The sequence below is a fragment of the Macaca thibetana genome, chromosome 19, assembly GCF_024542745.1.
Source record: "Macaca thibetana thibetana isolate TM-01 chromosome 19, ASM2454274v1, whole genome shotgun sequence".
NCBI lineage: Eukaryota > Metazoa > Chordata > Mammalia > Primates > Cercopithecidae > Macaca > Macaca thibetana.
Window position 1 is genome coordinate 22,206,835 of NC_065596.1, and position 26,532 is coordinate 22,233,366.

A 26,532-nucleotide genomic window follows, 5' to 3' on the forward strand; every position below is an offset into this window, starting at 1 on the left:
CTCGGGCCCCTTCCCACTCACAGCCAAGGGCAGCCTCTTCCAGTCTCTCTCTGACTCTCACCCCGCTGCCCCCTCTCATGAGGACCCTGTGAGGACACTGGGTTCCCCAGTCATCCAGGGTGATCTCCCCTCTCAAAATCCTAACTCAGTCCCACCTGCAGCGTGCCTTTCACCTTGGAAGTTCCATGTCCGTCCCAGGATGTGCACCCTGAAACACCCCCCAAAAAACACCTAAGGCCTTGTGTCCGGGTGGGGTGGCTCACCCCTGTAATCTCAGCACTTTGAGAGGCTGAGTTGGGTGGATTTTCTGATGTCAGGAGTTCGAGACCAGCCTGGCTAACACGGTGAAACCCCGTCTCTACTAAAAATACAAAAATTAGCCGGGTGTAATCCCACCTACTTGGGAAGCTGAGGCGGGACAATTGCTTGAACCTGGGAGGCGGAGGTTCCAGTGAGCCGAGATCCTGCCACTGCACTCCAGCCTGGGCGACAGAGCAACAGTCTGTCTCAAAAAAACAAAACTAAGGCCTTGTTGGGGAACAGATCAGCTGGGACCAGGGCACAGGGCACCAGGCTCCCCGTGTCCCTCTGAGAGCCATCTGGGTGTCTTCTGGGCTCCACCCCCAGGTAATAGGAGGAGGAGACGACGCCAGGTGACCAGCAGAGTGCTTTGTTCACAGTCACTGGGGCAGGGCGTTGGCCTTTGGCCATCTCCTAGGCCAGCCCAGCCCCACACTTCCCTGGGGACTGTGCAGGAGCTGAACCCCAGGGAGGTGGGGCATGCACGCTGCCCCTGATACCACTCCGTCAGAGCAGGGTGGATGGCCCCGTGGCTGCCCCGGGCTCCTGGCCAGACACCCACAGCCAGGGCAGGTGGGCAGCCCCGGGCTCCAGGCCACACCTGCCGTGCCCGCTCCCTGCCCCCACTGGAGGACCGCGGGTCCTGGCTGTGTCCCCAGGCAGGCCTGCTGAGCCACTGGAGTGGAGTCAGTGTGAGTCAGCCGGCAGGAAGGGACGCTTGCGGCCACTTGCATCAGATGTTCCTGCCGCGTGGCCCCATGGCCAGAGGTCTCAGCCCTGCAGGGGTCCCGAAATGACCCTGCCCATGGCCCTTCATAGCAAGGGACGCCCCTTAGGCTGTGGTTCTGGTCCCTGGAGGGCCAGGCAGGTGGGACAGTGAGGTGGGGTCTCGTGGCACCCACTGCACTTGCAAGAGTGTGCAAGTGTGCACAGCCTACCCCCACCTCTTCACTCCCACACAGGCCCATGGCTGAGCCTGCAAGGACCCAGGCTTGGGGCCTCTCCCAGGGACACCTGCCTCCACCAGGCACACAGACACACGCCCCGATCTGCTCACACTCAGACCACCCACACCAAGTTTTTTTTTTTTTTAATGTTGTAGGGGAAAGGTCTTTATTGTCACCCCCCCGGAGGGTTGTCCGATACAATACGGACACCAAGCTAACTTTGAATTGAAGATAAACAGTGAATAACTGGGCCTGGCGTGGTGATCCCAGCAATTTGGGAGGCTGAGGCAGGAGAATCATTTGAGGCCAGGAGTTCAAGACCAGCCTAGGCAACATGTTGAGACCCCCCCCCCCCCAATCTCAGAAAATAAAATTAGCTGAGCGTTGCCTGGCGCGGTGGCTCACCCTTGTAATCCTAGAACTTTGGGAGGTGGAGGCGGGCTGATTGCCTGAGCTCAGGAGTTCGAGATCAGCCTGGCCAACATAGCAAAACCCTGTCTCTACTAAAAATATAAAAATTAGCTGGGCATGGTGGTGCGCGTCCCAACTCCTCAGGAGGCTGAAGCATGAGGATCACCTGAACCTGGGAGGCGGAGGTTGCTGCGAGCTGAGATCGAGCCACTGCACTCCAGCCTGGCAACAGAGCGAGACTCCGTCTCAAAAACAACAAGCAAACAAAAAGCCTCCAGACAATGGAACCCCCCATAGGATCCCTTGCTGCACACACCCCGCCGGGCCCTAAGAGGGGTGGTCAGGGTGGGCTGTATAGCCAACCTGCCTCCCCGGGCTCAAAGGAGATGGGGGAGGAAGAGGCCCAGGGCTGGCAAGTCAGGACCTGCCTGGGCACCTCCTCTGGGGCTTTGGGGACACCCTACATCCAACACAGGCTGAAAGTCGCTTTGCATTCTGCAGAACTAAAGAAAAAAATAAAGAAAAAAAATCACTCTACAGAAATGAGGAAACGCTCAAGGGCTGGCAGGAGGCAAACAGGTTGCCCCCAAGGAAGCGGGCGCTCTACACCTTTGGGCTGAGGCCTGCCAAGCCTGCTCCATGACCAGGGGCAGGACCGGCCACCTCTAGGGAGCTGCAGGACCCAGGGCAGGCTGAGCCTATGGGCCTCCATCCCTCCGGAGTCTCGCAGTGGGGTGGGTGGTGCGGCCTCCACTGTCACCAAGCGTCTGTTGTCCCAGGAAGTAAGCAGGAGTCTGTCCCTCTCCTGGATGGAAGGCCATGCCACCCAGTGGCCGTGGGACCTTTAGGAAGTACCCGTGAGGGCAGGAGGTGGCTCAGGGGTCTGGGTCACCCCGGGGCCGGCCTGCAGGGAACAACTCAAGCTCATCCCTGAGCCTTCTGTGTGCCCCAGGCCACTCTGCCAGGGCCCCGGAAGGCCGCGGGAGGTGGGACCAGTGGTGGGACAGCCGGAAAGGAACTGGGCTTGCTGGGGGTCTCCTATGGGAGAGGAGCATGGGGCCAGCATGGCCCAGACAGCTGGGATCTCCAGTGCGGGTTGCTGGGTGCACACTGGGTGTCTGTGGGGGCCGTAAGTCGGGGTCAAAGATAGAAATTGGGCAGAGCCAGCTCAGTCACAGGTGAGTCCTGGAGCTGTGAAGATCCCGGAGCCCGTCCCCCCACCCACCACACCCTCAGGTCTGTCACCCACCTGTGTGGCCAGTTCTGGCTCCATTCCATCAGCACCTCCCTGGGCCTGACCTGCTCCCAGTGCACCCAAAACAGGTTCTGGGCTGGGGTCGACGCTCACCTGTCCCAGCTAATGAGGCTAGCTGGTGACGAGGTGAGGTGGGGCTGGGGTGTCCCGGGAGAAGCCACCAGGCCTAGCTTGGGGTGGGGGAGCCCACAGGGTTCAGGGCATGTTCTGATCCCTCCTTAAAGGAGCCACAGCCCCTCCCAGCCAAGATCAGGTTCACCTTGGCCCCACAGGCTTGGCTGGGCCCTGCCGTGACCTCCTGGAAGAGGAAGCCACAGTTAGGCCTGGTGAGGGCTCCAGGGTGGGGGACCTGGGGGGTGAGGAGAAAGAAAGAAGCCACCTGCTAGGCCGGGCGTGGTGGCTCACGCCTGTAATCCCAGCACTTTGGGAGGCTGAGGCAGGCAGATCACCTGAAGTCAGGAGTTCAAGACCAGCCTGCCCAACATGGAGAAACCCCGTCTCTAGTAAAAATACAAAAATTAGCCAGGTTGATGCTGTGTACCTATAGTCCTAGCTACTTAGGAGGCTGAGGCAGGAGAATCGCTTGAACCCGGGAAGTGGAGGTTTCAGTGAGCCGAAATGGTGCCATTGCACTCCAGCTTGGGTAACAAGAGCAAAACTCCGTCTCAAAAAGTAAAAATAAAAATAAAAAAAGAAGCCACCTGCTGGAGATGCTGCCCCCCCCAACCTTGGCCAAGTCCCAGGTGACCTGGAAGCCATTCCAAGCCACCCCGGGGCCAGGCAAGACACTGCGGTACAGGGTGGTGGCCGTGCCAGGAACGCCGCAGGGGGAGCCCGCTGGAGAGTGGGAGGGACGTCAGTGCGTGGGGGGAGTGGGGGTCTCTGTCCTTGTGTCTAGGGGGCATGGGCATTTTCAGGTGTGGATTTGGTAGCGGTGCGGCAAGGTGCTGGGTGCTGGGGCGGCAGGGGTTGAACTGCAGCAGGAGAGAAGGAGAGAGGAGGGGGAAGGGGAGGAGAGGAGGGGGAAGGGGCGGAGAGGAGGGGGAAGGGGCGGAGAGGAGGGGAGGGGAGGAAGAAGAGGGGAGGGGAGGAAGAAGAGGGGAGGGGAGGAAGAGGAGGGGAGGAAGGAGAGGGGAAGAAGGGGAGGGGATGAGGGGAGGAGAGGAAGAAGCAGTGGAAGGGAGGAGAGGAGGGAGGATGGGGAGGAGGAGAGGGGAGGAGAGATAAAAGGACAGAGGGGAGGGGAGGAGAGAGAGGAGGATAGAGGGGAGGAGAGGAGGGGAGGAGGGAGGAGAGAAGGGGACGAGGGGAGGAGGGAGGAAGGGGAGGAGAGGAGCCAGAGCTCGGCTCCAGCTGATGCTGATTCCAGCCCACAGCCACACCTCATTTCCTGTTTGTCCTCCTTCTGGGGCCAGCGTCTCCCAGGCCCTCCTCCTCACTCTGGTGCTCCTCCAGGGCAACCCTGAGCTCCCTCCCAGGCTGGCTGACCCGCCCTGCAGTCATGGAGCTGCTGTCCTGGCCCCAGGCCCTGCCTGTCCCACCCACCTACCTCCGGGCTGGCTAGTGCCCACCCTCACTGCCCCAGCCCAGACCACACTGCAGGAGGACCGGACTGGGGAGACGGTCACCCGGGGCACGGACCAGGCTTCCTGCCTCCTGCCAGAGAGGCTCTTCCCCGCCCCAGGCAGGTGGAGGTCTGACTCCCAGGGCCCCAGCTGGGAGTGGGGGTGGGGGCAGGGGGCGAGGCTGGCAGGGGTGGCCAGCCTCGTAGGGCCCCCAGGGGCTGGCACAGCTCACAGCAGGGCAGGGCCAGGCACGGCCCACACAGGCGGGTGGGTGACCCTCCCCTTCTCCAGGGGCTACTGGCCATCTCATGCCGCCAGCCTGGGCCTGGCTGCCTGTCCAGGGCTGGTCTAGGGAGAAGGTCGACTCGAGAGGACTCTGCCTCTGCTGGGGAGGAAAGGAAAGGAGAGGGTGCCAGCGCCCATCCCTGTTGGTACAGCCGCCAGCACGCCGAACAGTCCCGCTCAAACGTCCAAACTGTTGAGGCTGACAAACCCCTTGCTGATTATTTGGAAAACACTGAGTTTTCTCCCTGCTCACACCAGACATCAGATAGAGGCCCCATGGGGCGGACAGCATAAACCAGGGGGAACCCCGCTGCTGGGATTCACCTCCTTTCTCTCTCCCCACTCAGGGTGTGGATTTCAATGTCTGCAGCCTCCTGGGACCTCACCAGGTCAGAGCATCATGAGATGCAGAGTTTCTTGGGGGGTCCATAGAATCCCCTAAACCAGGGGGTCTCACCCAAGGCAGATCCTGTCCCCAGGGGACACTGGGCGACGCCTGGGGACATCTGTGGTTGTCACAATACTAAGGGGAGACCACGGTTTCAAAATTCTAAACCAGTCAGGCGCAGTGGCTCATACCTGTAATCCTAGCACTTTGGGAGGTCAAGGTGGGCGGATCACAAGGTCAGGAGTTCGAGACCAGCCTGGCCAAGATGGTGAAACCCCGTCTCTACTAAAAATACAAAAACTGGCCAGGCGCGGTGGCTCAAGCCTGTAATCCCAGCACTTTGGGAGGCCGAGGCGGGCGGATCACAAGGTCAGGAGATCGAGACCATCCTGGCTAACACGGTGAAACCCCGTCTCTACTAAAAATACAAAAAAATTAGCCAGGCGAGGTGGCGGCGCCTGTAGTCCCAGCTACTCAGGAGGCTGAGGCAGGAGAATGGCGTGAACCCGGGAGGCGGAGCTTACAGTGAGCCGAGATCGCGCCACTGCACTCTAGCCTGGGCGACAGAGCGAGACTCCGTCTCAAAAAAAAAAAAAAAAAAAAATTAGCCGGGCGTGGCTAACTCAGTTCCATCTGCAGAATCCCTTTCACCTAGGAAGTTCCCCTGGCCATGCCCAGCCCAGGATCTGCACCCTGAAAGACCCCCCTCAAAAGAAACGAAGGGCTTGTTAAACGAAGGGCTTGTTGGGGAACAGATCAACTTGTTGGGGAACAGATCAGCTGGGACCAGGGCACAGGGCACCAGGCTCCCCGCCCGTGTCCCTCTGAGAGCCATCTGGGTGTCCTCTGGGCTCCACCCCGGGGTAATAGGAGGAGGAGGAGGAGGAGGAGGAGAGGAAGCCAGGTGACTGGCCAAGTGCTGGCATGGAGTGGGTGGAGGCCAGGGATGCTGCTCAGCTCCCTGCAGTACCCAGGACGGCCCCGCCCCAGAGGATGACTGAGCCTTGAGCGTCCACAGGGCCGATGGGGAGGAACCCTGGGTGGAACATCCCTAGAGCCGGAGGTCGTCTTCCTGTGTCTGAGCTTCCTCAGTTTTCCTGATTGCTGCGTGAGGCTTTTTTTTTTTGAGACTGAGACTCGCTCTGTCACCCAGGCTGGAGTGCAGTGGCGCCATCTCAGCTCACTGCAAGCTCCGCCTCCCAGGTTCACGCCATTCTCCTGCCTCAGCCTCCCGAGTAGCTGGGACTACAGGCGCCCGCCACCACGCCCGGCTAATTTTTTGTATTTTTAGTAGAGATGGGGTTTCACCGTGTTAGCCAGGATGCTCTCAATCTCCTGATCTCGTGATCCGCCCGCCTCGGCCTCCCAAAGTGCTGGGATTACAGGCCTGAGCCACCGCACCGGGCCATTTTTTTGTATTTTTAGTAGAGACGGAGTTTCACTATGTTGGTCAGGCTGGTATCAAACTCCTGACCTTGTGATTCGCCCGCCTCGGCCTCCCAAAGTGCTGGGATTACAGACATGTGCCACCGCGCCCAGCCTGCATGAGGCTCTTGATGGCTCCCACCTACTGGGGCTGTGGGAGGGGGACAGGGCCCAAGGCAGGGCCTGGCTGTGGTGCTGGGAACGGGCCTGCCCCTCTGGCCTGGCTCCCAGATCAGCTTTTCCTGTCTGGTGCCTGAGCCTGGCTGGACAGAGAGCCCAGACACGGGCTGAGCCTTGGTTCAGGTCTGCTTCTTGTAGTCAGGGTGAATGTTGAACCCATGTGGGTCCACACTGAAGGATGGACATAGCTCCACACCTGCACCAAGGACAGCGTATACACAGCCGCACACCAGGAAATGGTCTCACTTCCTCTGTGGACTGAGCTGAGTACCCCTGGAAAAACCCGTCTATGTCCTAACCCTGGTACCCGCGAACGAGAAATTATTTGAAAATAGGGTCTGGAACCAAGATGAGATCACACTGAGTGGGCCCTAAGTCAATGACTGGTGTCCTTAGAAGAAGAGGAGGCCGGGCGCGGTGGCTCACACCTGTAATCCCAGCACTTTGGGAGGCTGAGGCGGGCAGATCACTTGAGGTCAGGAGTTCTTCGAGACCAGCCTGCCCAACATAGTGAAACCCCCATCTCTACTAAAAATACACACAAAAAAGTTAGCTGGGCGTGGTGGCACGTACCTGTAATCCCAGCTACTTGGGAGGCTGAGGCAGGAGAATTCCTTGAACCTGGGAGGCAGAGGTTGCGGTGAGCCGAGATCGTGCTGTTGCACTCCAGCCTGGGCAACAAAAGGGAACTCCATCTCAAAAAAAAAATGAGAATAGGCCGGGCGCGGTGGCTCAAGCCTGTAATCCCAGCACTTTGGGAGGCCGAGACGGGTGGATCACGAGGTCAGGAGATCAAGACCATCCTGGCTAACATGGTGAAACCCCATCTCTACTAAAAAATACAAAAAAGGCCGGGCGCGGTGGCTCAAGCCTGTAATCCCAGCACTTTGGGAGGCCGAGACGGGCAGATCACGAGGTCAGGAGATCGAGACCATCCTGGCTAACACGGTGAAACCCCATCTCTACTTAAAAAAAAAAAAATACAAAAAACTAGCCGGGTGAGGTGGCGGGCGCCTGTAGTCCCAGCTACTCGGGAGGCTGAGGCAGGAGAATGGCCTAAACCCGGGAGGCGGAGTTTGCAGTGAGCTGAGATCCGGCCACTGCACTCCAGCCCGGGCGACAGAGCGAGACTCCGTCTCAAATAAATAAATAAATAAATAAATAAATAAATAAATAAATAAAAATAAAAAGAGCAGACAGCAGGCTTAGTGGTTCATATCTGTAATTCCAGCACTTTGGAAGGCCAAGGTGGGAAGGTCCCTTGAGGTCAGGAATTCTAGTGCAGCTTGGGCAACACAGTGAGACCCCATCTCTACAAAATGTTTAAAAATCAGCAGGCAAGGTGCCGTTGTCCCAGCTACTCAGGAGGCTGGGACAGGAGGATCGCTTGAGCCCAGGAAGTTGAGGCTGCCATGAGCTATGAATGTATCCCTGCACTCCAGCCTGGGCGAAAGAGTGAGACCCTGTCTCAAAAAATAGTAAAATAGGCCAGGCGCAGTGGCTCACTCCTGTCATCCCAGCACTTTGGGAGGCCGAGGAGGGTGGATCATGAGGTCAGGAGTTCAAGACAAGCCTGGCCAACATGGTGAAACCCCATCTCTACTAAAACTACAAAAAAGTATCTGGGTGTGGTGGCACATGCCTGTAATCCCAGCTAGTTAGGAGGGTGAGACAGAAGAATCACTTGAACCCAAGAGGCAAAGGTTGCAGTGAGCTGAGACTGTGCCACTGGACTCCAGCCTTGGTGACAGAATGAGACTCTGTCTCAAAAAAAAATAAAAAATAAAAAGGTAAAATAAGAAGAAAAGACACAGACACAGAGGAGGAGGCAGAGACCGGAACGATGTGGCCACCAACCGAGGACCACCAGAGCCCCCAGAAGCTGGGAGAGGCAGGAGGCATCCTCCTAGAGTCCTCGGAGGAAGCAAACAAAGCTCTGCCCACACTTCTAGACCTCTGGGTTCCAGGACTGTGAGAGCATACATTTCTGGTTTTTTTTTTTTTTTGAGACGGAGTCTCGCTCTGTGGCCCAGGCTGGAGTGCAGTGGCCGGATCTCAGCTCACTGCAAGCTCCGCCTCCCGGGTTCCCGCCATTCTCCTGCCTCAGCCTCCCCAGTAGCCGAGACTACAGGCGCCCGCCACCTCGCCCGGCTAGTTTTTTGTACTTTTTAGTAGAGACGGGGTTTCACCGTGTTAGCCAGGATGGTCTCGATCTCCTGACCTCGTGATCCGCCCGTCTCGGCCTCCCAAAGTGCTGGGATTACAGGCTTGAGCCACCGCGCCTGGCCCATTTCTGTTGTTTTAAGCCTCCTGGTTTGTGGTTCTGTGTTACAGTGGCCTCAGCAGGCTCACACAACCACACAACCCCTACGTGAGCGCGGGCGCGCGCGCACACACACACACACACACACACTCTCATCCTTTCCTCAAAGCACTATTTAGTCGGCACCCTCCGTGAGCCAGGTCCGGGCAAGCAGGTCTAGCAGCTCCACCCCAGCTGGCACCTGGAGCTAACGTGTGTCTGTGTGTGTGTGTATGAACCCACACACACACAAGCACGCACAATAAGGGGGGCCGGGGAACCTGGTTTTCTGTCCCCCCATTGCCAAGAGTCAGGGCAATGCCAGGCGCTGGGCTGCATTCTGGCTGGGAATCCCCCACAGCCTCCTCACAATGCCCCAGGGGTGGCTAAAGCCAGTCCCCCCAGCCATTGTGGCCTGAGAGCCGTGGCCTTCGCAGGCAGGGGTTCCCAGCTTCAGGTCAGTGGGGCTCCAGCCTTTCTGAGCTCAGGGCCTGGTTGGGGGCTGTGCGAAGTTTCTGGAAACCCCTGCAGAAGAGGAGACCACACTCCACCCACGGTAGGTGAACCCCCACTCCTTGTGTGCCCAAGGCCTGGGGCCTGGGGAGGACTTTGAACCAGGATGCTGTGGGTTGGGGGACTGGCAGCTCAGGACGGGCTGATTCTATCTAAGCCCGGTTTGGGGCCCCAGCCAAAACGGGACTGTGTTTTACTTCCTGTCCTGGCCACCATCCACCCCTTGGGCTTTTTCCCAGTGAGTCTCAGGTCCCAGTTCTCCCTGAAACGCCATTCGAGGACAGAGGAAGGGTCCTTCACAGATCTCGGTCCCCACCCTCTACTCTGGTTCCTGCCAACCACAAAGCAAACTCAGGGAGCTCACTGCTCCCCAGGCAGAGTGGCCCAGGGGAAACAGAAAGGTGGTGGTGGTGGTGGCTGGTCCCCCAGCACTAGAAGGGAGTGGCTGGGACTCCAAGCGTGCTGGTGGTGCACGAGGTGGACAGCTGAAGCCAGCATCGGAGAACTGCAAGAGGGAGCCATGGCAGGTTCTAGAGCGAGGGCATGACCCAAGGGAGTGGGGGTATCTTAGGCCCGGGTCGACAGGCCGAGGGAGTTGCCCTGTGTGGGGCCAGGCGGCAGGGCTCAGCCCAGTGCCCCGCAGGTCCCCCGTGTCCCGCCAGCCTCAGGTGGCAAAGACAGGCCAGCTCCGGGCCGTGCAGCATGGGCGCTACGGGGTTCCGCAAGACCCCAGTGCGCCGCACTGCGCAGGCGTACGCTAGCCGTTTCGGACACGGCCTGCCGCCGGAGAGCGCAGCCGCACTGGGCTCCCAGAGAGTCCTCTTCTGGCTCCGCCCACGTCGTGCGCAGGGGGCGAGGCCGGGCGGAGCCTGCGTCGGAGGCGGGGCCAGAGCGGATCCAGGCCTATAAAGGTGGCGGCGGCGGCGACGCGCCCGGCTCCTCTCAGCGGCGGCGGCCCAGGAAGAGGGGTCCGCGCTGGCGGCGGTGGCGCTGTTCCCCGCGCGGTCCGCGGAGCGGGGTCCGGGCTGCGCGACGTGGGGCGGCGGCGGCACTGCGGCCCCGGCCCGAGCCCGACCCCGGTGAGTGCGAACCACAAGGCGGCCCCGGGGACCCCGACCCGGTAGCGGGAAACGGGCCCCGCGGAGCCCCCGCCGCCCCCGCCCGGTCCGCGCTCCCGGCAGGCCGAGCTCGGCTCACCGCCCTCCCTTTGTCTGCTCCCGCCCGCAGGGTCCCCTCCTCGGCCGCCCCCCGTCCGGCCGCCCGCCCTCGGGCCGCCCCCCGGGCCCTCGGTCCCCTCCCCCGCTGGCGGGGCCCGGACAGAAGATGGTGCAGAAGAAACCAGCCGAACTTCAGGGTTTCCACCGTTCGTTCAAGGTGAGGCCCGGGGTCGGTTTGGGGGCGCTCCGGGCTGGACCACCGGAATGGCCGGCGTGGGGGGCGCGCGGCTCGCCCCTAAGATCGGCTCCCGGGGCTCGTGCTTGGCCCCCGCCCTACACCCGGGGCTGCCCGGTCCGGCCATGCACTGAAGCGGGGTCGGTATGCGAGGATGGGGGGTCAGCAGGCCGCAGTCCTCTCCCCAGCCTTGGCCACCGGGTCCTTCCTCCAGGATCCCCAAGTGAGGCTGGGAGCAGGAGCCCCCTCCCCGTCAGGGGGCCAGGCCATGTGTCCCCTGCAAGCCCCTGCCGGTTGTGTTCTGGGGGGTCAGCAGGCTGCAGTCCTGTCCCGGTCGCTGCATGTTGCTTATGGGGGGTGTACCCTGCAAGCCCAGCTGGTTGTGCCCTGGTGGGGAGAGGTCAGCGGGCCACAGTCCCATTCCCACCTCCGTGTGGCTTCTGGGGACTTCCTTTCAGAATCCCCAGGCCGGGCTGGTCAGGTGCACCCACCCCCAGGGGGCCTGTGCTGTGGGGGAGGGGATGGGATGTCCCCTCAGCCCTGCACTTTGCAGACACCCCAGGCCCAAGCGCTGTTTCCTGTCGGAGCGGGAAGTTTCTGCGCCGCCCGGGCGGTGACTGCTGTTGAGTGCTGGTTTCAGATGAGCAAATCTGGGGGGGAAGGGGAGGGCAGGTGCTGGGCAGGGGCCCCGCAGGACCTGGCCCAGGGGACGCAGTGATGTCAGCCAGCCCGCCCCACCCCGCAGGCCGGGGTTATGTAATCGCTTCACTGGGCTTCCTTGGGCAGGGACCTGTTGCCTGGTAGGGAAGGCAGGACTGGAGAAGGGGGGAGAGAGAGTGTGTGTGTGTCTGTGTCTTGTGTGTACACACGCGCTGCTCCAGGGTGGGAGGAGCAAGGGGAAACTCTGAGAAGAATTCCCAGGTCTGTCCAGCCAGCACCCCAGGGCACCACTCACCCCTGCCACCCATGCCCAGTTTTCCCCTAGGGCAGCAGGCCTGGCACCATCAGAGTGTCGGGCTGGGCGGGAAAGAGGAGGACCTGACAGCACAGTGGTCTTTTCCCTCCTGGGGTCAGGCGTGAGCTGATACAGGGTCAGTGCATGGGGCCAGCCAGGCAGCCAAAGCACACTTGAACTTTCTAGATGGTTCCAGCCGCCTCCTGCCAAGGCCTGCTGACTCGAGTCCCGCAGCCAGACCTAGAACAGTGGGGCCAGGACCGCCCACACTGCCCGGGACTGTGGGCCGGCCTCTGCATGACCAGGGCAGCCCGGTTGGGAGCTGGGAAGGTGGGCATCTCGGTGGAGGAGGGCCTGGCAGGCAGTCCTGGCTGTGAGGTGTTTCTCCAGGTGGCCAGGACCGGTTGCTCTAGGAATCTGCCCCCACAGCCCCCACCACTCACGGCTGCTCCCTGGACTGGGGCCACGTCTCCTGAAATACCCTCCCTGCCTCCAGTAGGCAGCAGCCCAGCAGGAAGGCACGTCTACAGGCGCCTTGGGTTTCTTTCCGTTTGCAGACAGGAAAGTGAGGCTCCGAGACGGCAGGCGTGTGTGCCCGGGGTTCCCATGTACATGGGCGAGGAGGCCGTGGAGTCTCATGGTGGAGTCTCATGGTGCCCCTCCGCCGTGGTGGCTCCGGCTGTCCATCTGTAGCTTTGCTGAGTTGCAGGCTGTGGCTGGCACGGGGGAACGGTGGCCAGAGAAGGCCAGGGGCTCACGCTGGGCTCTGTGGCCCCTCAGGTCCTTTCACTCTTGTGAGCTCCCACAAGTTGGGGGCAGCTGCCTCCTGTCTCACCCGTGACAGACCTCGGGGCGAGGTCACTAGGCCAAGGTCAGACAGCAGGTGAGCGCCAGTCTGGCCTTAGACCCTGGTCACCGGCCTTGTGGTGGCTGCCCCGGGGCCACCAGGGGCCTCCAGACAGGAGCCTTATGGGAGTGCTGACTCCCCATGGGGGCTAGTTGGAGCCCCCCTTCCTTCCCTCCTCCCCCAGCAGCCTCCTGGCAGCTATCTGCCCAAGCCAGGGTGGGTGGGGAGGCAGGAGGGCAGCTTGGCCCTCGGCCCCTCCCAAACTCTGCCCTCTGGCCTCCACCCATCTGCTGGCCTCGGGTCTCCCATGGGCTCCACTGGAGTCTTACTTCTTCTGAGCCCCACTCAGGCTGTCTGGGGCCCAGACAGGGGCAGTGACCTGGCCCAGAGCACCCAGCATCCTCACTGGGACTGGGACCCCCGCCACCTGTGCAGGCCCCTCCCGCCTGGTTCACCTGGACAGGTGAGGCTGAGTGAGAGCTCAGTAGTACAAGGAACCTGACTGGGCCTCAGTTCCCCAGCTTCAAAGGCCTGGCCCCTTGTAAAGGGCCGGAAGTCCCCGTGCTGGGCCACGCTCTGTGGAAACGTGCATATGTTCCAACCATCTTCCATGGGGGCAAAGTCTACGTAACCTGCACTGTTCCTGCCCCCGGTCAGGGTCTTGCTCCCACGTTCCTGGGGCTGGGTCGTTTCTTGACCCAGCCCCAGCCTGCCCAGAGCAGCAGGCCTGGATTTGAATCCTGGCCGCCAGGGCCCAAGGCGGGTTCCTTAGCTGGGTACCAGGGCCCACCAGGGGCTCCCTCCAGGAGTGTCTGGCACTGAGATGGGAGTGCAGGATGTGGTCTGGGCAGGGCCTGGCACACTCGCGCCTGAGGTTGCCTCTCCCGTGAGCCCCCAAGACCGGTACAGCACCGTGTGTACTGACTCAGTAACTGGTAGCTGCCAGGTTGGGGGGCTGGAAGCAGATGAGCCTCTGGTGGGTGAGGGTGGGCTTAGACGCACAGAGCTGCGGAGGGAAGGTGTGCCGGGCAGACACGGGACACGGGCGGAGGAGGGCAGGTGCCCAGGCTTGGGTGGGGCAGAAGGCAGGGGTGATGGAGGCAGAGCCCCCACCTTCAGCAGGCCCCAGAGCACCAGGCATTGAATTCTCACCCCGCCAGCCCCAGGCACTGAGCAAAAGGGAGGGGAGCAGCTTAGGGGAAGGAGAAGTGGTGGTGGGCCATTTTACATGGGGGAAACTGAGGCCCAGGGAGGAGGACTGAGCTTCCCTGAGATGGTCCAGGAGGCCGTGGGAAAGCAGGCACAGCCACCAGGCTGGCAGCCCGCCCAGTGACTCACCTCCCTCCCTCTGCCCCGCCGCCTTTGATCCGCACAACCCGCCCCAGAGGTCAGCCATCCCCATTCTGTGGACAAGCAGACGGAGGTGCAAGACACGGCTTGGGCCCCACCGTGACTCAACCCTGGCATCAGAGGCAGGGTTCCCAAGAGCCATCTGCTCGTGTCTGTCCTCTCCCCGCAATGCACCCCTTTCCCAGAGGCCCCCAGGGCTCTGTGGGTGGGAGGAGGTCTTCCCCACGGCCCCATGTCCCTGTGGCCCATGTCCCCGCGGCCCCGTGGAGGTTGGGGCCGGTCTTTATCTGGGGTGGGGCTGTGCTGGGCACTGCAGGGTGCTGAGCAGTGTCCCCGGCCTCCACCCACTGTATGCCAGGAGCTCCCCCAACCAGCCACAACCACAGATGTCCCCAGACATGGCCCAGTGTCTCCTGGGGGACAGAATCACCACCTGGGTTGGCAGATTCCATGGACCCCCCCAGGAGACTCTGCATCTCCTGCTCTTTCCTTGCTGAGGTGCTAGGAGGCCCAACACCTTCCCCATGTGGCCACGCCTGTGATCCCAGCACTCCGGGAGACGGAGGCAGGAGGATCGCTTGAGTCCAGGGGTTTAAGACCAGCCTGGGCAACATAGCAAGACTTTATCTCTACAAAACATCAATTAAAACAAAAGAAATCCACACACACACTGAGTGTGGGGCAGCGAGGAGGTGAATGCCAGGAGCTGGGGGTCCCCCGGTTGATGCTGCCCGCCCCATCGGGAGCTGATCCTGGTGTCGTGTGAGCGGGGACCGAGTTGATTTTTTCGTCATGCTCAGCACAGGGCTTGTCAGCCTGGGCGCTGTGGCACTGGGGCAGGAGAGGTCTCCCTGCTGCGTGGGGAGGGATGGGGTCTGAGTGCCTCTCCTCTCCTCTCCCCTGCAGGGGCAGAACCCCTTCGAGCTGGCCTTCTCTCTAGACCAGCCCCACCACGGAGACTCTGACTTTGGCCTGCAGTGCTCAGCCCGCCCTGGTGAGGGGCCTGAGGGGGAGGAGGGCACGGGGCAGCCGCTGTCGCCGCCATGGCAGTGGCCAGCCCCTGCAGGGGGGTGGGGACCAGCCGGCCAGGGCCATGTCCTGAGCCCCCTGGGCGTGCCTCCTGGAACAGACATGCCCGCCAGCCAGCCCATCGACATCCCGGACGCCAAGAAGAGGGGCAAGAAGAAGAAGCGCGGCCGGGCCACCGACAGCTTCTCGGGCAGGTTTGAAGGTGAGCAGGGATGGCGGGCATTGGGGGAGCCGGGAGCGGGGGACAGCCGGGGTCCCTCTCACGCCCGCCTCGCTGCCCGGCAGACGTCTACCAGCTGCAGGAGGATGTGCTGGGGGAGGGCGCTCATGCCCGAGTGCAGACCTGCATCAACCTGATCACCAGCCAGGAGTACGCTGTCAAGGTGGGCCCGCGGCCACGCCCTGGGGAACCCAGCGCCATGGGATGAGTGCGGGGAGTGGGGGGAGGTGGAAACTGTGTGGCATTCCGGCTCCCCGTCCTAGAGCCAGGAAGACCAGTGTCTAAAAACGGCCACCGGGCCCTGAGTCCAGTTGGGAATGACAGCGGCGGGAGTGGCCCTGTCTGGTACCAGAGTGGCCACCCAGAGTGGCGGCTTCAGTCAGAGGCACTGTGCCCACTGGGTCCCCTGGGCAGTCCCTGCCTCTGAGCCGTCCCTGAGGGTACGTGACAGTTTGGTTTCAAGGATCAAAATACAACGTCATATCCCAGGGCCCAGAGGGGCTCTGCGTTTGGAGAACCTCAGTGCAGGCCCGTGAGAGCCCCGTGTCACCCTAGCCCGAGGCGGCTGCCAAACCCAGGGTGTGACCGAAGGGCTGGGAGCAGGAGCGCTGTTGAGGCCCTGGTTGTCACCCTATGACCTTGTGGGCTGGTTGGATCCTGTATTCCAAGAAATCTTCCAGGCTTCCCTCGTGACCTGGCATGCGGCTCCCGGGCTGGGTGGGGTCCCGGGAGGGCTGGCTGCCTGCGAAAGAGGGCCAGGTGTGCCCTGGCGAGCAGGGCTGGCCAGGAGCCTGTGGGTCCTGGTGGACGGCCAGGCCAGAGCTTTCCTCTGAAGAGGAGGAGGTGGAGGAAGAGGGGTGGCCAGCCTGGGGAGGTTACTGGCCGGGTGCTGGGACCACAGTGGCAGCAGGCGGGGACAGGCGCAGTACAGTCCCTGCCTCCTGGGAGCCCCCAGGCCGGCCAAGGCGATGGTGCAGGAGCACGAGGCCCCTCCGGAACACTTCTGCACAGCAGGCGTCCCTCTGAGCACAGTCCTCTCCTGGCGGCCCCACAGGCATCCTTGCTTCCTGTTGTTTGACAGATAGGGACACTGAGGATCGGGGGTTAGGTAGCCTGACTCATGCTGTGTGGCCTCTGGGGGTTCCTAATTGGTGTCTCAGAGCCACCTCCCTGGTCTTCTTGCCACCTTGACCTGGTGTGGTCAGTGCTGGGATCTGGAGAGCCTGGGGGACTTCCTGCTGGAGGTGTTGGCCACTGATGTCCAGGAGTTGGTCCGGCCAGGTGGCAGGGGGAGGAGGAGGTGTCCTGGGCAAGTCAGGCGAATCGCTGGGACCTGTGAGTCTGAGGAGCATTTCATTCTACGGGGACTGGGGTGTGGGCCCTCTGCCCTCAGTGGGAGTCATGCTGCGGGAAGCTGCCTGGGGGTCCCCCGGTGCCATGAGGCTGCTGGCTGGATGCCGAGCCCCTAAGCTGGGACCTCAGAATAGGCCCCTTCCATGCCAGGAGGGGCTGCGCCCCCTCCCTGAGGCAGCATTCTAGCCGGCCACCTCAGGGACAGGACGAGGTTCAGTTTTATCCAGAACCATCTGCAGTGCCTGCTGGGCTCAGCTTTTGGCAGTGGCCTGGGCGGTGGTATTTCAGGACACCCTGGCGTCCAGTTGTTCTCTTGCCCCTCGCTGGGGCAGCTTTGTTTCTCAGTGTAGACACGGGACTGCAGAGACAGGAGCCAGGGACTCGAGTGGAATGCCACATCCCCACTGCGAGCAGGCCATCGCAGTGGGCAGGGAACCCTGGGCAGAGTGCTCAGGCAGCCAGCCACCCGCCCAGTGAGAGGGGCTAGCGTATCCAGCCTGGGAAGAGGGTCCCAGCAGGTGCCAGGTCGGGAGCTGCAGACACCTCCTGACCCCACCTCTGTGAGTGAAGGTGGTGGGGAGCAGCTGGAGCTGCTGGGGACAGTGGGGTGGCTTCCTGAGGCTCTGGGGCTCAGGGAGGCTGGATCCACCAGTGGCTGGGGCAGCCAACCAGGGCGGGCCCCAAACAGATACTGGCTGAGGCGATGGGTAAGTGTCTGCCCAGGCTGGCTCGGAGCCGGGGAGCAGGACTTGGTGCTGTGACCACATGTGAGGTGGGGCCTGGTGGGCTGGCAACCAGGTGTCCTGAGGCCTCCCTAGTTCTATGGGTCACCAGGGATCCGCCTTGTGGAGACAGAGGACTACAGCTGACTGTCTCTGGGTCAGGAAGGGTGGCCACCCAGGGCAGGGGACCCTGACATCCTGTGGGGGTATTTTGCAGAAGGCCCAAGTATGTCTCTGAGGGCTGTCAGGGTCACAGGTGGAGAGCAGCCCCCACTGGCTTTTTTTTTTTTTTTTTTTTTTTTTTTTTGAGACAGAGTCTTGCTCTGTCACCCAGGCTGGAGTACAATGGCACGATCTCAGCTCACTGCAACCTCCACCTCCCGGGTTCAAGTGATTCTCCTGCCTCAGCCTCACAAGTAGTTGGGATTACAGGTGCCCGCCACCGTACCCAGCTAATTTTTGTATTTTTAGTAGAGACAGGGTTTCATCATATTGGCCAGGATGGTCTCAATCTCCTGACCTCATGATCCACCTGCCTCAGCCTCTGAAACTGCTGGGATTACAGGCGTGAGCCACCGCACCTGACCTTTTTTTTTTCTTTCTTTGTTTCTTATCCTTGACTTGCAGTAAATTCCAGGCCCCCCTAGGCGAGCCCAGCTTTCTATCTCTTTTTTTTATTTTTTATTTTTTATTTATTTATTTATTATTTTTTAATTTATTTATTATTATTATACTTTAAGTTGTAGGGTACATGTGCATAACGTGCAGGTTTGTTACATATGTATACTTGTGCCATGTTGCTGTGCTGCACCCATCAACTCGTCATTTACATCAGGTATAACTCCCAATGCAATCCCTCCCCTCTCCCCCCTCCCCATGATAGGCCCCGGTGTGTGATGTTTCTTTTTTTTTTTTTTTTGAGACGGAGTCTTGCTCTGTAGCCCGGGCTGGAGTGCAGTGGCCAGATCTCAGCTCACTGCAAGCTCCGCCTCCTGGGTTTACGCCATTCTCCTGCCTCAGCCTCCGGAGTAGCTGGGACTACAGGCGCCCGCCACCGCGCCCGGCTAGTTTTTTGTATTTTTAGTAGAGACGGGGTTTCACGGTGTTAGCCAGGATGGTCTCGATCTCCTGACCTCGTGATCCGCCCGTCTCGGCCTCCCAAAGTGCTGGGATTACAGGCTTGAGCCACCGCGCCCGGCCGTGTGTGATGTTTCTATCTCTTTTTTTTAATTTAGAGACAGGGTCTCCCTCTGTCACCCAGGCTGGAGTGCAGTGGCAACATCATAGCTCACCACTAACTTAAAAAACATTTTGGGGCCGGGCGTGGTGGCTCACACCTGTAATCCCGGCACTTTTGGAGGCCGAGGTGGGTGAATCACCTGTAAGTCAGGAGTTCAAGACCAGCCTGGCCAAAATGGTGAAACCCCGTCTCTACTAAAAATACGAAACAATTAGCTAAGTGTGGTCGCAGGCTCCTGTAATCCCAGCTACTCAGGAGGCTGAGGCAGGAGAATCGCTTGAACCCGGGAGGTGGAGGTTACGGTGAGCCGAGATTGTGCCATTGCACTCCAGCCTGGGCAACAAAAGCGAAACTCCATCTTTTTTTTTTTTTTTTTTTTGAGATGGAGTCTCGCTCTGTTGCCCAGGCTGGAGTGCAGTGGCCAGATCTCAGCTCACTGCAAGCTCCGCCTCCCAGGTTTACACCATTCTCCTGCCTCAGCCTCCCAAGTAGCCGGGACTACAGGCGCCCGTCACCGCGCCCGGCTAGTTTTTTGTATTTTTTAGTAGAGACGGGGTTTCACCATGTTAGCCAGGATGGTCTCCATCTCCTGACCTCATGATCCGCCCGTCTCGGCCTCCCAAAGTGCTGGGATTACAGGCTTGAGCCACCATGCCCGGCCGAAACTCCATCTTAAAAAAAACCAACAACAACAACAACAACAAAAACATTTTGGAGGGATGGGGTCTGGCTGTGTTGCCCAGGCTGGTCTTAAAACTCCTGGGCTCAAGCGATCCTCCTGCCTCAACCTCCCAAAGTGCTGGGATGACAGGCGTGAGCCCTGCTTTCTAGAGTTGCAGGGTATAAGTGTGGTGAATTCCAGCCGTGGCAGTGGAGTTTCTGGCCCCTTCTCAGCTGTGAGCGTCCCGCCAACCCAGGTGCTGTGTCCTCTTGTCTGTTTCAGATCATTGAGAAACAGCCAGGCCACATTCGGAGCAGGGTTTTCCGGGAGGTGGAGATGCTGTACCAGTGCCAGGGACACAGGTAGGTGAGCCACCCTTGCCACAGCACTGGCCTGAGCCGTCTTTCAGCGGATGAAGGGCCTGAGCGCCACATCACCCCCAGCAAGCATCTGTAGGGCACCCAGTTTCCCAGGCCCTGCGTTCCCCTCCCTGAAGAAGGCTGGCTGGCAGCCCCAGGCGGGCAGCGTGAGGCTGGCCTATTGCCCAAGTCCCAGCCTCCAGTGGACCAAGAGGGTGGGCCCCTCCTAGGCTGAGCAGCAGGTACCCAGGGGCCTCAGGAAGCCTCAGCTCCTCTCCTGCCTCCCACCCCCCCCCCCAGGAACGTTCTAGAGCTGATTGAGTTCTTTGAGGAGGAGGACCGCTTCTACCTGGTGTTTGAGAAGATGCGGGGAGGTACCTGGGGGCTCCAGGCTGTGGGGAGGGAGGGAGCTGGGAGGTATTATGGGATGGGGGCCTAGTGCCACCTGCAGGAGGGGGCTTGTGGGGTTTGTGTCCTGCCCAAATGGTGGCTCAGGGGTAAGGCCTTTGGGCCAGAGGAAGCCGGTGTTGGGGCATCCCCTCCAAAGTGGAGGTGGGTGCGGGCCTTGCGGGGACTCTGAGGTGACCTGTGTGTTCCCCCTGTCCTGCTCTGCCCTGCCCAGGCTCCATCCTGAGCCACATCCACAAGCGCCGGCACTTCAACGAGCTGGAGGCCAGCGTGGTGGTGCAGGACGTGGCCAGTGCCTTGGACTTTCTGCACAACAAAGGTGGGTGGTGAGCCCGACTTGAGTCCCCTAAGGCCGCCTGCCAAGGACTCCTGGAAGACCCCCAGCCCCTCACCCCCTCGTGGTTCTGTGGCTTCTCCCCCAGGCATCGCCCACAGGGACCTAAAGCCGGAAAACATCCTGTGTGAGCACCCCAATCAGGTATGCCAGCCCGGGCAGAGTGGCCCCGCGGGAGGGGTGGCCGCGTGGGACCCCAGGCTCACGGCCCTCTTGGCCCCTCCCAGGTCTCCCCCGTGAAGATCTGTGATTTCGACCTGGGCAGCGGCATCAAACTCAACGGGGACTGCTCTCCTATCTCCACCCCGGAGCTGCTCACCCCGGTGAGGGCCCGCGGGCAGGCCTGGAGGCTCGGCTGCCTGCTCTACGGTTGCATAACCTCGCGGAGCCTGGGCCGCTCCGCAGTTCCAGGCCGCGGAGCTCGGGCTTCCGCTTAGCAACAGCCGCTGATTGGTTGGGCGGGATGACGCGGCGGGGCCTCGATTAGGCGCCCCCACCCATCGGTGTTTGGACGGGTGGGGCGGGGCTGCGGTGGGGGCGGGGCGAGCTCTGCACCTGCTGATTGGGCGGGGCGCGTTCCCGGCAGCCGCTGATTGGTCGGGTGGGGCGGGGTCCGAGCCGGCTGGTGCAGGTGACCCGAAGTTACCCGGGCTCCCACGTGATGCCGGGAAGCCCCGGCTGACGCGCCTCTCCCCCGCCCGCAGTGCGGCTCGGCGGAGTACATGGCCCCGGAGGTGGTGGAGGCCTTCAGCGAGGAGGCCAGCATCTACGACAAGCGCTGCGACCTGTGGAGCCTGGGCGTCATCTTGTACATCCTGCTCAGTGGTTACCCGCCCTTCGTGGGCCGCTGTGGCAGCGACTGCGGCTGGGACCGCGGCGAGGCCTGCCCTGCCTGCCAGGTGCGGCGGCCCGCGCACCCTCCTCTCCTGGGCACCCTCCTGTCCTGGACACCTTCTTCCCCTGGGCCTGCCCTGCGCACCCCCTAACCCCAGGGGACCTGCCCTGGGCACCCCCTAAGTCCAGGGGACCTGCCCTGCGCACCCCCTAACCCCAGGGGACCTGCCCTGCGCACTCCCTAAGTCCAGGGGACCTTCCCCCGACCACCCCCTAACCCCCGGGGACCTGCCTTGTATGCCCTCTAACCCGCTGGGACCTGCTCTGTGTGCTCCCCAGACCCCCGGGAACCTACTCTGTACTCCCCCTTAACCCCCAGGGACCTGCCCTGTGTGCCCTACTCCCTGATACCATCCACAGGGCAGTGCCGCCCTGTCCTCCAGTTTCCTGAAGGCTTTTCAGGTTTGCCTGCCCAAGGGAAAACGCAGACAGGGTTCAGAGAGCTGAGAGGTGGAGTGATGTTCCTGGTTTGGGGGGATCAGGCTCAGACTGCCTGCCCGCTGCTTAAGGCTCAGCATCTGTGGCCTGTGGCCCTTGGAACTAGGTCCTTCAGAGCTGCCTTTTTGTAAATCCAGCTCCACTTGGGTAGAGCCGACTCTCCTGGTCCAGCTCCCAGTCCCCTCCGCCCCAGGTGTGCATGGTCAAGGGTCTCGTGGTGGTTGGAGTCCTGATGGAGCCACATGTCAGTGCACAGTATCCAGCTCCTTGGGCAGATCTAAGCTCCTCTGTGTCCTGTGTCCCCAGAACATGCTGTTTGAGAGCATCCAGGAGGGCAAGTATGAGTTCCCCGACAAGGACTGGGCCCACATCTCCTGCGCTGCCAAAGACCTCATCTCCAAGCTGCTCGTCCGTGACGCCAAGCAGAGACTGAGCGCTGCCCAAGTCCTGCAGCACCCCTGGGTTCAGGGGGTGAGTGCCAGCCCCAGGGGCGCCAGGGAGGGTATGGGAGGCTGCAGGGTGGCCTCAGAGCAAGCACGGGAAGCCCCGAGGGTGTAGCCTGGCACTCTGAGATGCATTGAGGCCTGAGCACAGGCTCTGCCCTGGGATGAGGGTTGCAGCGGAAATCCCCGCCACCCACCTATGCGCGGTGCCCGCTGGCCAGGCAGGCAGCTCCCAGAAGCAGCTACTCAGAGAACCTTCCTGGAGGGTGGTGGGGACCTACACTCCGCAGCAAGCTGCAGTCAAGCAGACGGCGAGTCCAGCTCACAGAGACCCCAGCCTGTCGTCAGTTTCAGGCCCAGGCTCTGCCCCCACCCTTCCCTGTGTGGCCTCCGATCCAGGCGGAGTCGGGTGTTTCTCCTGCCAGAGGTCATCTGAGCCGAGCTGCCACCCCAGGGAGTGGGGATTTACTAAAAATAGAAGCTGGGGTCACTCTGTCCCCAGGCGAGGGGCTGGGGGCCTCCAAACTCCTTCCAGAAGCATCCAGAGACTCGTGGGTTAAGAGGGGGGCGGAGGTGGGTTTGGGCTGGGAACAGCCGGGAGAGGTAGGGCTTGGGGCTCTACTCTCCACTCTCACTGGGTCCTGCAACACCAGGCCTCAGCCTGGCCCAGCCTCGGGTTCCCTGGGCAGGTGGACATGGAGCCTCGCCATAGAGACCTTGGGACAGGGACTTGGCTCCCGGGGCACCCAGGTGCCCTTCTGGTCTCTCGTGGGGTCCTGGTGATGGGATGGGCACGGCATCCCTTGGCCAGACACCCCACCCGGCACCCCAGGCGGCCCCAGCTGCTCTCCAGCCCTGCCCCCTGCCCGCTTTCGTTGCAGTGCGCCCCGGAGAACACCTTGCCCACTCCGATGGTCCTGCAGAGGTGAGGCCTGCAGGGGTGCTCGGGACCCCCAAGTCCAGGGGGCGGGGTTTCCAGGCTAAGACACTTGGGAAAGACCTGGAGAGCTGCTTTGGGGTCAGGGATGCAGGCAAGCCTGGTAACTCAGTGGAGATCCCGGTGGGGCCCTGGCACTCAGAGGAGCCCCAGGGTCAGGGTGGGAGGAGGGCATGAAGCCCCTTCCCCCAGGGCCTTGCACAGACCCCAGCGGTCCCGTAAGGGATGCCTCCTTGGTGACCACCTGCCCCCACCCCATTTCCCAGGAACAGCTGTGCCAAAGACCTCACATCCTTCGCGGCCGAGGCCATCGCCATGAACCGGCAGCTGGCCCAGCACGACGAGGACCTGGCTGAGGAGGAGGCCGCAGGGCAGGGCCAGCCCGTCCTGGTCCGAGCTACCTCACGCTGCCTGCAGCTGTCTCCACCCTCCCAGTCCAAGCTGGCGCAGCGGCGGCAAAGGGCCAGCCTGTCCTCGGCCCCCGTGGTCCTGGTGGGAGACCGTGCCTGAAAGTCTCTCCCCTTTGTACATAGTCACCCATCCCCCAATCAAATCTAAAGGTTTTTTAAGCTATCGCCAGCCGCTGTCCTGCGGGCTGCCCCGCCTCTGGCTGGATTCCCAGGCACTAAGCTCAGCTAGGGGGGCGTTTTATAGAAGGTTTTTGCTTTTGGGTTTTTCTTTCCCGTTTCTACCCCTCCCCCTTATTTTTTCCTTCGGACGGTTAAAAGCAATGCAGGCACTTGGGGAGGTGAGCAGAGGGTATGTGGCTGGGCTTGTCCCCTTCCCGGCCCCCAGCCCTGCTCACCTGTACTGTGAAGCCCCCAGGTCACCTGTACTGCCCGCCATCTGCCCACGTGGCTTGCAGTGACTCAGGAGAGCAGACCACAGCGTTCGCCATCTTCCAGAGCTGGGGAGGGGCCCAGGGCCCTGCCCCTGTGTTCCCTCCCAGCCCACAGTATTTCAGGGACAGGCTCTTCCCCTCTATCCCTCACCCTGAGAGCACCCCTGGTGGCTTGGTTGGGGAGGGAGGACCTGCCTGTCTCCAGAGGGGCCAGGCAGGCAGGTGGAGGGCAGCCCAGCCACCCGCCCCATGGGATCCCCCAGCCCTTCACCCGCGCCTGCCTTGTCCCCATGATAGTTGACAATCGGGGCTTCCTGCAAGGCCTGTCTGTCTGCCCAGGACTCCTGGTGGCCAGATTCGGCCTCCAACCTTGACCTTAAACTGCAGCTGACCCCAGGGGCTCGCCGCTGCCCCTCTCCACCGCTCCAGGGCCTGAGACGGCAGGAGCCCCGCCCGGCCTGAGGCTATTTCCACCGAAGCAGGCAGAGGGACTGGACAGGCACTGTCAGCCAATGTGGGGGGTCCTGAAGACACCCCCTTGGGGCAACCGAGTGCCCCTTCTCAGGGCTCAGTCTGACCGTGGCCACGTCCTGCCTCGCGCCGCCCCTCGGGCCTGGCCTGGAAGCTCTGTCAGCTCCGTCCTTGTCCTTAGAGCTGGGCCCAGACCCCAGGGTCTGGCCGAATCCCCACCCCCAGGGCAGCGTTTTTGGTCTGCCACCTTCAGGAAAATGGCCGCGGCCTTGGCCCCCCTTCGGGCACCCAGGAATGGAGGGGCCTGCTCAGTCCCCCCACCCTCCACGCTCCAACCCCTGGGGGCTGCGGAGCCTGCCGCCCCTCCCTGCGGGTGGGGACGTTCTATGCAATACAGGGTTCCACTTTGGAAGTGTGCGGGGCTGTGCTGCGGGGGCAGCTAGGGTCACCACCCGCCCTTCCCAGCCCAGTCCCCAAACTCCACGCCTGGGGCAGCCCCCTCTGGCTTCTAAATCCGCAGTCGGGATTCCTTGTGTTTAGTTTTTTAGTTGTTTTTTTTTTTTAAGGAAAAAAAAACATCGGTTGACTTTGCTTCCCTGTTCTTGAAGAATACTTGAATGTCGGGGGGTCTGGGGGTGGGGGCCTCGGAGACCGTCCGCCTGGCCCTGCTGCCCCTCCCGAATCTCGTACGATGGTCACAGTCCGGTGGCCGTGGGGGTGCTCTGCCCTCCCTGGTCCCCACTGCCCATATCTGTGGACTGCCCCTTCCAAAGACCCCTGGGGGGTGGGGCAGGCCGCCCACCCCCCTCCCCCATCATGTCTCGCCCGTCAGTGATTCTATGTTTTGTAACGGGGGATTCTCTGCCTTTTTGTATAAAAGAACAAGCAAACAGACCCCCGCCCGCTGCAGGCGCCCACAGCCATCGCGTCTGAGCTGCTAGCAGCTTTTTTTTTTTTCCTGAAGGTGGGACAGTCACTTCCTCCTCCCTCCCCACCCCTGTCGCATCCATGTGCGACCTGGAGGACTGGTCAGAACCATTACTGTGAATGAGTGAAGATCCTGGAGAACCCTGGGCCCCAGGCCAGCTCCCAGCGCTGGGGGACAGTGAACGGCCATGTGTTAATGTTACGATGTTTTTAAAAGACAAAAAAAAAAAAAAAAAAAAAAAAAAAAACCTCAAAGTTTTTTTTAAGTGGGGGAAAAACATCCAAGCACTTTAATTCCATTGTACCAGGTGAACTGATGGAGCTCAGAAGTTTTCCTTTACACCAACTGTCAATGCCGGAATTTTGTATTCTGTTTTGTAAAGATTTAATAAAAGTCAAAAAACCTGCTGTGTGTGCCTGAGTTCAAGTTTTCTGTCACTGCATAAGGAGCCGCCCCCAACCTATTGTTGCAAAACCACGTTGTTGGCAGTGGTGCTGAGTCAGGAGTTTTGAGGTAGTGGCTCCTGTGGGGTCTGTCTCTGCCCCAGGATGCCTGGATGCACCGCTGGGAAGACAGCGGCCAAAAGCTGAGCTCGGCTGGGCGCGGTGGCTCATGCCTGTAATTACCCAGCACTTTGGGAGGCAGAGGTGGGCAGATCACGAGGTCAGCAGTTCTAGACCAGCCTAATCAACAGGGTGAAACCCCGTCCCTACTAAAAATACAAAAATTAGCCGGACATGATGGTGCACACCTGTAATCCCAGCTACTCAGGAGACTGAGGTAGGAGAATCACTTGAACCCGGAAGACAGAGGTTGCAGTGAGTCAAGATCGCGCCACTGCACTCCAGCTTGGGCGACAGAGCGAGAGTCCATCTCTTAAAAAAAAACAAAACAGGCCGGGCGCGGTGGCTCAAGCCTGTAATCCCAGCACTTTGGGAGGCCGAGGCGGGCGGATCACGAGGTCAGGAGATCGAGACCATCCTGGCTAACTCGGTGAAACCCCGTCTCTACTAAAAATACAAAAAACTAGCCGGGCGCGGTGGCGGGCGCCTGTAGTCCCAGCTACTCGGGAGGCTGAGGCAGGAGAATGGCGTGAACCCGGGAGGCGGAGCTTGCAGTAAGCTGAGATCCGGCCACTG

The 26,532-nt window shown here is 61.2% G+C and overlaps 1 protein-coding gene across 2 annotated transcripts; it reads left to right on the forward strand.

Moving 5' to 3' along the window:
- Positions 1-10,693: 10,693 nt before the first annotated feature.
- MKNK2 (MAPK interacting serine/threonine kinase 2) lies at positions 10,694-25,800 on the forward strand. 2 transcript variants are annotated; one of them, XM_050770450.1, is made up of 13 exons: positions 10,694-10,945; positions 15,022-15,109; positions 15,245-15,346; positions 15,430-15,527; positions 19,623-19,702; positions 20,000-20,073; positions 20,322-20,426; positions 20,530-20,585; positions 20,669-20,764; positions 21,146-21,340; positions 22,080-22,244; positions 23,098-23,141; positions 23,420-25,800. In XM_050770450.1, the coding sequence occupies exons 1-13, from the start codon at positions 10,895-10,897 to the stop codon at positions 23,661-23,663; spliced, it is 1,398 nt and encodes a 465-aa protein (XP_050626407.1). In that variant the 5' UTR covers positions 10,694-10,894; the 3' UTR covers positions 23,664-25,800. The 2 variants fall into 2 exon arrangements, with proteins under 2 accessions (XP_050626407.1, XP_050626406.1); XM_050770449.1 differs by having other exon boundaries at positions 10,822-10,945; positions 15,022-15,346.
- The last annotated feature ends 732 nt before the right edge of the window (positions 25,801-26,532 follow it).

What these genes read in the sequence shown, in the direction of transcription:
- MKNK2 (XM_050770449.1), top strand. Translation starts at nt 10,895, where the DNA reads ATGGTGCAGAAGAAACCAGCCGAACTTCAGGGTTTCCACCGTTCGTTC. An exon ending in CCCCGGAGCTGCTCACCCCG is followed by an intron (nt 20,765 to 21,145) that starts GTGAGGGCCCGC and finishes CCCCGCCCGCAG; the next exon opens with TGCGGCTCGGCGGAGTACAT. An exon ending in AGGCCTGCCCTGCCTGCCAG is followed by an intron (nt 21,341 to 22,079) that starts GTGCGGCGGCCC and finishes CTGTGTCCCCAG; the next exon opens with AACATGCTGTTTGAGAGCAT.